General features: G+C 38.6%; 1 protein-coding gene across 1 annotated transcript in view; it reads left to right on the top strand.

Moving 5' to 3' along the window:
* pcdh11 (protocadherin 11) overlaps positions 1-13,422 on the top strand; it is a 202,619-nt gene that overhangs the window by 152,807 nt on the left and 36,390 nt on the right. The window contains exon 9 of the mRNA XM_082555733.1: positions 1,128-1,326. Within this exon, the coding sequence (XP_082411859.1) occupies positions 1,128-1,326 (199 nt within the window). The remainder of the gene's footprint in view (positions 1-1,127; positions 1,327-13,422) is intronic.

Raw genomic sequence — 13,422 nt, 5'->3', positions numbered from 1 at the left:
GAAGAAATAGAAATGGAAGAAACAGGACTCAACAATCACAGTTTCAATTGATGATAACACTGGTTTAGTGAATCACTAAAGCCTTTTATTCTGTTTGCCCCTTCAGTCAAAAAAGAAAAAAAAAATCTCAAGTAAGTGTTGCGGTTAACACCATACACATAGTTTTGAGATTTCTGCCCTCACCCCAGCACAATGGCTGTGAGAAGAATTTTGATTGTGGTGCTCAAAGCTTTGATATATTTTAAAAGATTAAACAGTGTTTTTCTGTAGAAGAAATGTCCTTGTTTTTCCAGACAGATCTCACTTTGAAGTATTCATAGGAACTCCTCACTGCTGAATAAAACAGTCTTTAAAAAAAGAAAACAGTTCACTCTGTTCTATGGATTATAAAGAGTACCTTTAACACTACTTCTAGAATGAAGCATTGCTGCCAATATTTCAATGTAATTTCTCAACTCTGTAGTCTCTCTATAGTCAAAACAAAAACTGAGATTTCATTCATCCTTGCAATGGGGTGAAGGTAAAAATCTTAGAGGTGGATATTTCAAAACCTGGACCGATACAGTGGGTTTTATTCATTCAGCAATCAGCCCATTGTTTATGACCACTCACAGGTGAAACAATCATATAGGTTATCTCCTAACAGCAGCACATGTCAGGGTCTGGGATTTATGCGATTTAAGTAAAGAGTGAGCTGTTGTCGTCAAAATGCGGGACCGGGGAGAATGAGGAAGCGTAAGGACCTGAGACGCTTTGACAAAGGCCAGATTGTTTGAGCCAGACGACTGGGTCTAATAACAAGGGCTGTTTGTGTTAAGCTGTGATGAGTGAGAGGAGAACCATAAAATGGTGACAGGGTGTTTGTTGCTGAGGAATGTGGAGCAAGTCTGATCCAGGATGGACTTAAAAGATCTGCTGTCTAGGTCTGTCTTTAGTATGAGAGTAACTACAAATTTAAAAAAAAATGTTCACCCCTTACCTCTTAAACTGCTTACAGTCACTATAATAATGTAGGTTTCTGTATTGTTATTATTATTAGTAGTAGTAGTATGATGATCATGATGTTCATATTAACAAGACAGAAGCGTTTCTCATATAAACATTTCTTATCTTCTGGTGTGCCTCAGACCCAGCGCCGTGTGACGTTCCATCTTCCAGACGGTTCCCAGGAGAGTTGCAGTGACAGCGGGCTTGGAGACCCGGAGCCTAGCATCACTGCCAGTACCACCCAGCCTCTTCCCCTTAGCTTCCCACAAGAGGAGTACTATGAGCAAACATCACCTAACAGCCGGACCGAGGGAGATGGAAACTCAGACCCTGAATCCAGTGAGTAGTATATTTTTGCTAGATCTGACAGCAGGCAAATCCTTTCTTTTATGTTTTTCATTTTTATTATTGTTTGTGCTTTGTGAGGCTGACAGCATAATTTACAAGTGGCCATCTGTGTTTTAAAACAGTACAATTATTTACTGAGATTACAGCTGTGATTGTAATTGTAACAACACAGCTTTGCAAACACTAAACCAGCAGCCATTTTTGTACAAAAAAACCCAAAAACAACTAGCTATGCATGTTGTTTTTGTGAGTTCATTCTTTAAGCAAGCAAAAAAAAATCCAATATTTCGCTACGTACTCATTCTTAGTGTGTTATATTTGACAGTTTTCTTTATACAGATTAAACCAAACACCATCTCAGTCATTTTAAAATATGCAAGTGAATTGGTTTCATTAAAAAAAAGAAAAACACAAGCAGTGATTCTGTCATGGGAAAGCAGAATAAAATAAAAAGGATGTAATTTGCACAATAGTGTGTTTGCTACTTAAAATTTATTTTGTAAGGTTAATTTTTTTTAACTGTTGTCCAGTGTTAAGCTGTACAACGTAATGGGAATTATTCCTCTGAAGTTTTAACTGTGTTGCCAAATTGTATTTTAATGATTCACAAGACAGCTGTCACTCCATGGCTTACTGCCCACTGCTGTTTTCCATAAAACAAGCCTTTTTAAACACAGGGATACACAACTCCTTCCTCATGCATATACATTTTAATAGTTGCTCAAACAAGTTCCAGATGGAAAAAGAAACGTCCTTAAGACAGTGTAGAAAAAAACCAAAACAAAACAAAAAAACTCTGGGTTTTTTCATCAGTGTCAGTGATGAAACACAAGCAGCATACCAGAGATGCTGCTGAAATTATTTCGCCATATATGACAAGACAGCATGAACAAGGCTATTGTGGGTCCCAGTGAATCCAAGTGAATCCGATTTCATTTTCTGGATATAACCCTCCATCGTATATTTCGGACAGGACTGGTGTAGATCTTCACTCTGTTGATTTTCAGTTTTCTGTCAAAATGTGAGACCGTTTTTTCTTTTTCCTATGCAGCATATAAGATCCAAAGAACACTGAAAAATAGATTTCTTTGTATACACCTACATGCAGTAAAGCCATTGTGTCATTGTTGTAAGTGAGACAAGAGTCCCTGGTGTCTCCCCAGCATCTGGGCTGACAGGTTTGGGGCCTGGGTGTCAGTGTGAGTGTGATTGTGAACGCTTGTGTTAGGTATTAAACAAAATGGGCGACATTGTGGTGATGGCCTTCTGTTCATGGCAAGATTGTGAAGTTATAACAAGACATTTTTGTACGTTTAAAAAAACAGTTTTCACACATCTGTACACATGCATTTTTATAAATGCATGCAGCACATCTCCTTCCCCAGCTGTTCTCTATAATGTATTCACCATGTTGACAGTAGTGATTCATATGTGATTCATTCGAATAGTGAGGCAATTGCTCATGATTCCATTAATATACAGAGACATAAACATCTCATACTTCATAAACTTGCTCAAATACTCCACTTATTACCCACTTTCCCTCTGGGGTAATATTTGTTGAAGTGTCTTAGCTTTAGACAGAAGACCATACTAATGTAATAAATGCATGTGTACTTTTACAAATTGCTGCATGAAAAATCCTAGTGAGTGCTGTATCGGAGTCTAATATAAGTAGTTGGATATTAGAAAAGCTATTTCTAGTTATTTGACCACAAAGTCACGCGTAATACTGTATTAAAGTCAATATAGTTCTAACAGATAAATAGTAAAGGCAGGGAAGATGAGAATGGATCATTTTCAAAGCTAATGTGCAAGCCATATAAAGCGATTTGATTAATATGCATCTTGTGTAATTTAGCAGAACCTTGATGAGTTTACAGGCTCGAGGAAATTACAGAAAAATCTCATTTTAATTCCTATAAAATAGATCTTTCATAAACCATGCATTTCCACCTAAAACCAAGAGTCTTTTTCATTTGCTTTTGGATGCTACCGATTCAACACACAACACACTTGCACATCATTTCAAGGCAGAGTGAAATTCACCTGACTCATCGAGCTCCATTTTCTTCTTTCAGAAGTTAAGTCAGATAAACTCTGACTCTGTGCAGCTCAGTTCAAAAAGAGAGATGGATCCTGTGCACGTTGACTGTCTCAGAGATGAGTGTGTTGGTGACAGAGGGGGGCCTAAGATGGATTAGATATGGTTTTATCAATGAGCACCAGGCTGGCATGGCAGTGGCAATCTCTTATCGTGTCGTCTCAATTTGTAAAGCAGAAAGAACAAGGAAAAGTGTAAAGAGGAGAGAGATGGAATGACTCCAAGTGAAAAGTGAGAAACAGAGCTGAGAGATTGAAAGACCCGAGCAACAGTAGAACGAGAGAATTTCGAGAGTCAAAAGCAGTGTTGTTTCTTAAAGGTGCTTCAGCTAGAACCTGAATGTCAACTTGCTCTGAATAATTGTCTGTGCCAAAGGCAAGCCATGTGGCCTTCTTATGACAATGAATTTCTCAACTCCTCTTTAAACCTGCATCTTTATTAGACCACCCTCTCTTGATATAAAGTTCATATGACATTTTATGTTTCTATTATTTATGAGTAAGGCGGCTGTTCATTTTATGGGTTCTTGCCTCCCCCTCCAGGCTTATTTCACCACCCCGCCATCAGTCTTAAGCTGTCGCCTCTCTTGTCACACATTATTTCGAAGATTTTGTTAGTTCTTCTTCTGTCTCGACAAATATATAAAAAGTCCTAATTAACATCATTTGCACGTACGTTTTTATGTCAGAGCTGTATACGTCAAACAGCTGGCAAGTGCAAAACTATACAATCAGAACAATTAAACATGGTGAATAGTTCAAAATGGGACATACATGTAATTCTTTGCTTTGGCATCTACACTATGTTTGTGGGTAGCGTGAGCATACTCTTGATCTGTCAACCTGTGTGGACACTGACATATTTCTGTGTTAATTTTTAACCTCACTTTTTATCTGCTTCACTTTTTTTGTGGTAACCTGTGCCGTTAAGCATATGTTGTACTAATGATGACCTGAAAGGCTTTTGAAGAATGATGGGAATCATCATGTCGCGAGCAGCGATCAGTGCTAAGCCCTCAGACAAAGTGGGGCAAAGTGGGAGCAAATCCCTGAGTCTAAATCCCTCACATTTTTCAAACAATACACAATTTTGTTCTCCGGACGATTTGTAATATACTTATTTCTTTCTCCTGTTGTTGGAGTTGAGGGATTTAGGAGCTTGTACTTTTGCCCACTTACAAGCAGCTCAGCAAAGGCAGTTCCGACGAAGTGCATTAGCCTCTGGAAGGAACATGAAATATCTGCACAGCACAGTGCCGTATCTTAATCTGTGGCATATGGCTTTCAAATGACCAGCTTACACCTTGTCTGTCTAAGATCTAAATCTGCTATTAAAATAAGCCAATCCTTTTTAAATACTCCAAATGTAATACGATTACAGTTCTGAATGTGTTGCAATGCATTCTGTATAAATCTAAAAAAAAAAAAAAAAGTAATTACTCATCAAATCAGAGATTTCAATCATTATTTTTTGTGTGATGTTTACTTTAACATTTTTGGGGGGTCTTTTATGGCACATTCTATAATTCCTGTGATACCAGCAGACAAATAATCTGATTAAAGGCTTGCAAAGTTCATACTTTCTGGGGGTTACATTCTCAACTCTTTGATTTCTGTAGGTCCAAAATTTTCATAATGGCTCTCAGACTGAGTTTCCAGTTGGCTGATTTACAACTGCCCTTTTCTTGTCTTTGGAAAAGGCCACTTGACTTGATCTAGTGTGCCAAACACGTTGGTACCACTTGAATTTTTAATACTTCTCTAACCTCCAACTCTACTCAGTATGTCTGGCCGCCCATTCGCTTGTGCTGAGATTGGAATTCAACTGTCTAGACACAATCTGCCAGCAAATAAAGGGATTTAATGAGGAAAAAAATAAGTTTGTGGGTGATTGGGACTGTGCATTACGAAAAAGTATAACACTACAGTTTATCATTAAAAGCAATAGTTTAGCACATCATTATGTGACAGCAGCAACATTACAGTGTTCAGTACAGTTAGCTGCATTAATTATTCATATGAGCCGGATCTCGGTTTCACTTTGAGGGTTCTCATATGCAATTAGAAGTAATGAATGTGCTTCTTAATTACATTCATTTGTGCAAATTTCCATTCCCCATTGAATTTTTTTCTGTGGAAACATTGTGACACTGACCAATGGCATATCATTTGCAATGTGACTAAATCCATTCAGCATAGAACAATTAGCTGTAATTAGTGTTACAATGTCATGAGCGACCAGGGGGAAAGACTAAGCTGACATGCAAGGGAGAAGAGGGCCCTTGTTCAGAGAGTTAAAAGTCCAATATTGTAGCAAGAGCCAGATAATTGGCTGACCACAGGTTAGAAAGATGATGAACTGTTGTAAGAGTAGTTTTTTTTTTTCAGCTTTTATGTGCAAGGTTGGCTGAGCAGGCATTCTCTTTGATAGCAATGCCACACTTACTTTAGCTGCCAATGCAACCTTTTACTTTTGCCGGCCCATCTCATCATCTGCTGCTGACAAATGAGCAGCTTCACAGGAGTAATTAAGAACCAAGTGCCTTGCTTAAGGGTACATCGCTGGTGGTTGAAGGATGGGAAGAAGGATTACCTTACATATTGTCATGTTATCTGACTTATTCTGGCAGCAGTGTGTATATTTAATTCATACCGCACATAAAATGGTAATGCAGCCTATTCCTTCTCTTGCAGTTATCCCACAATCTGCAAGATAACTTCTTCAGACTAGTTTTTCTTTCACATCATTTGCACCAGTTTGCTTCCTGCTATATATTTCTCCACGATATAAATAAATAAAAGCCTTTGTGCCTTCTGGCTCCCAGAACTTTTTTTACAGCTGCCCCAGTGGGCCTGCAACAGAGCTAAATGAAGCAACAGTGAATATTAACCTACATAGATTGGACCTTTCCTTTCAAGATGATTTTAGGTGCTTTTTCCTGCATTTTCTGATCACTGGGGGTCTAGAACTGAGTTGGAAAGGGGATTTAAATGGACTCATCTGTATCCTTCTCATCCAACTGGGATTTGGTGGAAGTGCTCAGTTGTCAGAGGTGAGGTGGAGGGGAACCCTTGTTTTATCTGGTTCAAATGCCACACCAGTTGTCTTGGAGAGAGAAAGAGACGAGCTATTGATCTGGAGGAGTCAACTCAGCTCACAGAAATCTCTCTCCACCCTCCTTCAAACAGCTGAAAAGTGTCATGTTAGAAACCTCCTTTTCCACAGTATTAGGGCCTGTTCTTTGTTGGCCTGCCAAAGTCTTCTGTGAAGTTGAGACAGGAGCTTTCTGGTGCAATCAGACAGAACTTACCATGAAAGATCTCGAGAGTGGCAGTTGTAGATTTAAGACATTTTAACAGCTCTACATATTGAAAGTTGAGCATGTTATTAGAGCTGAGAGCTGCAAACTAACTGCATATTATCCACAAGATATTAGGTAGATATATTTTTAGTACACCACTGACTTGAAGTCCTAACTATGTGCTTTATGTGGATAAATGTACTTTTTTCAACTATTGTAGGGGATTATATTTCTGTTTTAAATGAAAAAATGTTTGTGTTATTATTGGATCCTTTGATACTTTTATTTCAGCATCTGTGAAAAAGGCAATAGGCAGCTGATTTTTTATTTTTTTTAAATGTTTAATTTCACTATGAAATAAATGCTAATTGCACAATGTAGTGGCTATAGAATCATGAGACCATCCCCTTTTAGGTTGGTTCCCCATAAGCCTTTTTTTTCCACTATGCTATTCTGTCTGCCACTATGTATCAACATACGCAGGGAAAATGTGAGGCACAGTTGTGCAACCCAAATAGGTAGAGGAGAGTGGATTTTTTCCCCCAGTACCTATTGGCAGCTTTCCCCAGGTAGCTGAAATGGTGGATGGTGAAACAAAAGGAGTTACTGTGGAAACTCTACCTAGAAAAATAAAAACAGCCTGGTTGTCAGGGGAGGAAGGCAAAGAGGGAGAGTGATATAAACCGAAAGTAAAACAAAAGTGATCATGACTGGTTTACACTCATTGAGCTCCAGGGCTTTGGAGCAGTTCAGAACCAACGTACACTTAGTATTATTTTAACTAGATCACCAAAAAAAAAGAAACAAAGAAAGAAAAAGAACATTATATTTGTCACAGTGACACAAGGAAGGCTCGTCTTCTTGCACATTTATGCATGAGCGTCCTCAGAATGAAATTTTTGAGAGAAAAATAAAAATATTGGCATGATACAGTGTCTGACTGTCCAAAAGCTCCTTTTTCAAACTGACTCAGCAGCACTGTGATACGAGTGGGTTTTTGAAAGACGTACACAATTAAAAAACGTATTTGAAAGTTCTTAACATGTTCAGTATGTCTTATGTCTGATTTGGGAAGGAATCAATAGCTGCCAAGTTTGATCGTATCTCTGGACAATGTATTCTGAACTCGGCAGGGCTGGAGAGAGACTTCAAACAAGGATAGCCGCTCAAAGGCCCCAGCCAGCAATCCACTTTGTTCCATTTCACTGACTCTGTGATTCCCAAACTGGAATATGGCTCAGGCTGCATATAAAACCTGTAAAATATTGTGTTTGAAAGAGGTGAGTGTTGTGAGTCCTCGATTCCATAGCTGATTTGGTCTCAGTATTATCAAACATGAATCATCAAAAGCAAGAACAACACACTTGAAGTAAAAAATCTGCGAGCTATGTATTTGATGATAATGGTGTCTGGCATATGCATGGTGCGATTAGCTGTAGGTTTTTATAGTCATATATTTTAGTCTGGTTGGAAATAAACAACCACTAAGCCTTGTCTTGAGCTTCTGGTCAGAGCTCCTCAGACAATAACCAAGATGAATTTTTAAATTCGGAAGAAAACCTCATCACACATTTGGATCCCACAATGCTCCAAACATTTCCTAAGATCTCTCCTTCAAGTATGATGACCTGAGGTTACACCTGACTGTAGAGCAAGAACCTCTGAGTCCCTACAGAAGCAAGAGGAAAACATGGGAAGCTATAAAATATGGATTTGCTAATATTTTATTCAACTTAATTAGATACAGATAGCTTTCACAAAAATCCCAAATGTAGATGACGTTAAAAAAAAAAGGGAAAGATGTAAAAGTGAAAAATAATATCACCTCTGCACCAACCTGCAGCATTTGATTGTGCAACCAACGCTACATTCAGTTCAAATTGGCATGCTGGCTGCACTGTTTTAGCACCTCTGCTTTGACTACAGAAAATAATATTTACATATCCAGTCACTAAAACATAGGTAAGCAGTGTCTGGCCAGTGAAATTTAACTTCTTGGGTCTCAAAACCGTGTTCTGTCTGATTAAAAAATAAATAAATAAATAAATAAAACAAAGCAAGATGGATTAGCTACTGCTCTTTGATGGGAAACTGATAGGAAGACCAGAACTGTCCCAGCAAACATCGTTGAAATATTTGACGTCATTTCTATGGTCAAAATCGTCACATCACAGGTCAAATCAGACCTTTTCTTACAAAGTGAGAAATACTGGCAAGGAAGAAATGACATGTTTTAGCCTTTATTTTATTTATTTATTTATTTATTTATTTATTTATATTTTTAAACAACAGCTAATAAGGTTAGTACTACAAACTGGTTGCACAAAGTTTAGAATCTTTTAATATTCTTTTAATAAAAATAAACAATAATTTTATGCCATTTATAGTTTTTTACATATAAATTCTATTTCATTTGTTGCACAGTAATTAACAGCAACTCTTATGATTAGCCCCTCTCTGTCCATAATGTCGGGAAACAAAAGCAGGATAAGCTCGGGATTGCTATTATTTAAACACAAAGAGCTCATAGGAAAAGTGCTGAACCCAATGACAAGAGTGTTCACGTTCGACTTACACTTTTGCAGTTGTGTTTTCTCTTTTTCCTTTTCATTGATTCTACCAAGTTTCTTTTCCTTTTCATTTTGGCTATTTAGTTTTAGTATTGTTCACAAAAAAATCTGAAGATCCCATTTCTGTTCTGGAAGGAAAGACAAATCCCTTTGAGTTTAGAAGGTCATGCCTTAAAAATCTGCTAAATCTAACATGTGGCGCTACCTGCTGTGGTGACCCCTTGTGAATAAGAGACCAGCCGAAAGTAACTTTATTCTAATGATTAAAGATATAGTAGGGAAAAAAATTGAACACAGAATTCCTTAGGAGCTTTCATTTTTGAACTATTTTTCAACCATGATTAGACGCCAAGAAAAGACCACCAGCTGACAGTCATTTAGCATTGAAATTTGGGGGTTTTTTTGGGTGGGGGGGTCGTGCCCTTGGCTCACCTTTCACCACTCTTAAATCACTTACGATGTGCAAATTATTATACACATGTGCAGATGCTACTTAGCAGGAGGAAGTAAGTTAGCAAATTACTCTGTGATTTATTATCTCGATAGATAAGTTGTATGTTGCTAATCACCTTGGCAAAGTGTGGTGCCGCACACAAGCACGATCACCATTTCTGAATTACGCTGCATGCCATACCACCGGTTCTCATTGAAATTACAATAAATAATTGTGGGTGTTGCTTCCCCTGTGAAAAGCGCATGGCATTTTTTCTCTTCCCACACAGCACACCTCTCCTTCTTTCTCCGCGTCCCTTCCTTTAAGATATTGCTGCATATTAAAATGCATGGTCTCATCCCATTCTCATTTTTCACATGCAGTCGGTCTCAAGGATAAGGATGGCCTCTGCTCAGAAGGACTTATTGACCAAAATAACTGTGCATCAATATGTCTCCTGAAGGCTGAGCAGACCCAGCATCACATGAGTTGTATTTTCACCAACTCTCTCAGCCTTTAATGTCATTGACCTGGGTTGTCCGGATACTCTGCATGCAGTACACCAATAGCGGGCTAGAAGCATATGGCAAAGACGTCTTAAAGCTTCATTGTCCTAAAAAGAGCACAATTATTTACACATCAGGGGAAGCTGAATAATAGAAGTGTTCTGACAGATGAGAAAAATGAACATTAAGCAGATATTTACTTGAAGAACAGCCTGCTGTGACTAAAGTAAAATTATATTGCGGCTTTTCTCTGCCTTATTTTCCAATACGAAAGCGTTATGAGATTAACTGCAGTTTTGATTAGATTCAATTTACAGTGATAGCTTCAGCATTGCAGCAATGACATCAATGATATGATGACAGACGGCTACAACTATGATGCCATCTGTCTATATTTCACGTATTAGCATATTTCTGCTAAAATGTGTCATTCACAAGAAATGCAATATTTTTCTGTGAAATCATTAATTTCACAAGCACAAGCATAAAACTGCAATAAATTTCATGCTTAACAGTACTCATACACATACATACCCAACTGATTTCTGATGAAGTTACCAGCTTTTAATCGAGTTGGCTGAAATATAATAAAAATATATTTCTATATGGTAAAGAATACAGGTTACAGTATGTTTTGAAATTGTATTCTGAATTAACACAATCATTTAATCCGGGTGTTGAATGCACAAGCATGCTTGGGATTACTCCACTGCATTATATGGAACCTAACCACGCTCAATCAATGTATACACCGACTGGTTGATAAATTGGTATTCATGGAGATGTGGAACCCCTCACATGCTGGTAATACTGATGCATGGAGTCAGAGTGTGGTGAGAAACGACGGAAGAAGTTGTACTGAATGAGTGCAAGAAAAAAGAGAGAAGAAAGAGAGTGAGGCTTTCAGATAGGACAAGGGGGTTGATCTTCAGCTAGGCCCTCCAGGACATGTTCGGCCTAACAGAAAATGACAGTGGAGTTCAAGGAGGCTTGACACTGAACACATAAACCTGATTGTTGTGTACTCTATGCTGCAAGAAAGCTGAGGCATTCATCACATCCACCATCACAAGTTTGTGGTGCACTTCTGCCCGTGCTCTTTGTGAGGCATCTGTGGGGACCTCAAGGCAATGTAGCACTCGTGAGCAGTCTGCCACTCCATGCATGCAGAAGCAGACCTGGTGCACAAAATACTTGCCAGAAGCTCCTGCGAGCAAGCAGACAGACTGTGTGCTGTTGTCCCCATTTCCCCCTGACACCTGCATGATTGCATTGATTTGTCCTTATTCTATTTAGCCAGATGTCCCACTGGATTTCAAGCGTCAAACATCTGTCATCCTGACTAATTCAAAAAGAAAAAATAATATTGACAATTTCCAGGATTTTGTGGAAATTGTACTACTTCTCTGGATTATTATTCCATTTATAAGATATTCAGGCTAAAACAGCAAAACATAACACCAGTGGTTGCTGAAAAACAAGACACCCTTTTATTTTATTTTCCATTTAGACATCTCAACACTCTTCAAAGTTCTAAAATATTCTTTTACTGTAAACAGCGTATCCGAAGTATTTACTGACATAAATGCGGTTCTTTGGATGTATCCCTCGGTGTTCATTTCAGACAGAATGGTAAGAGAGAGAAGAAAATACTGGGTGAAAGAAAGGCAACGTTAGAGAGAGTGAGTTCATAGTATTAGCAGAAATAGACTGAAACATCTCCTGAAGCTAGTTACAGGCACTAGCAGCAGCAATGTCTTTGTTATGATAAAATCGGGGACCTCTGCAAGTGTGCCCTTGATTCTTCAGTTGGCTTAACTCGGCAGGTCACCAAGGGGAGGCAGATGCTGTCTTGAGGCATGTCCCACTGCCTCCACGAGGGCTATTGCTGGTGTTGCTGAGCCTGTAGAGGGGATGGGGGGTTGGAGGTGCATTAAGCCTCAGCTTAGCCACCACAGGCCAGCGCTGGGGATGTTGGAATGAGCAGAAATGCTCATTTTGATCCAGTGAGGTATAATAATTGATGATCAGTCCTGCTGTCGCATCTGGGACCCACTGGTCCATGCTATAATACACCCTTAATACAACACATGGTGGTGTGGACAGAGGTGCCATGGGGTCTCATGCTGACTTTCATTTCATGTGGTATAATGGATGATTGAGCGAATACAGTTCCATATAATGCACCATGGAAAGCCCTCTCTTGCACCTTAACTTCTTGAATAAAAGGCTGAATTCATCCCCGAAGAACTTGAGACATTTGATCACTAAAAGCCCTCTTTTAAGCTGTTGTTGCCTTGAAGCGTCTAATTATAGTTACAGTTTTCTAAACATATAATGCAGAAGAAAAGCACAAACACTAAAATGTTTGAGATGAAGGAAAGTAAACACGAAGAGTAAAAGCAAAAAGTAGTCAGCAACTGTCAATTTGGGAACATTTTAGTCGTACAGAAAATGAAAGTGCAGTTTAGTGGCCCTGGAATTTTGTTAAGAAGATCTTTGAGACCACGCAAGACAATATTTCTCAATTCTTCAAGTTAATGAATTGGCAGAGAGTAAAAGAGAAAGTTCTGTGAGGAAGGACATATAAAATCTGCTCTTTTCTGAAGTTCAGCTTCATCACTCTTAAGGCTTAAAAAAAAATAAAAATAAAAAATAAAATAAAATGAACATCTTATTTGTTGTTTTGTTTCTTTATTAATCACCCTTGTTGTCCAGAGAGACACAGCGCATGCAGACCCTTTATATGCCAAGCATATATATAAAGCATTCCTACAGAAGCACATACATAGGAATACACCTTGATCGGCATCTAGCTGAACAAACCTCCCACGTTGCACAACTACAGTTAAGAACAGAGAGGTCGAACACAAAGCACTAGCATCGACAACCTAAGGGTCTTTGAAAACCTCCCTTGTAGATCTTTCTTCAGTGTGATTCTCCTGCTGCAGGAGATCAAACAAAAAGCAGAGCTGCCCAACACGAGATCAGTCCAAAACTCGAGCAAAACAAAAAGTCCCCCAGTCTCCCCTCCACACAAAACAGGTCTCACGTAACGTCACGATTTCTTTTAAAAATTAACATGAACCGCTTAGAAAGTTAGAGTTTCAGCGTAAATGCCAAAAGCGATCAATAGGTTGCCATTATCCTGGTCACAGTGGACAAAATTTAAA

This window comes from Aulonocara stuartgranti (genome assembly GCF_965226115.1).
Source record: "Aulonocara stuartgranti genome assembly, chromosome: 2".
Lineage (NCBI taxonomy): Eukaryota > Metazoa > Chordata > Actinopteri > Cichliformes > Cichlidae > Aulonocara > Aulonocara stuartgranti.
The sequence above is the reverse complement of the archived record's forward strand: the minus strand, read 5'-3'. Positions and strand labels throughout refer to the sequence as shown.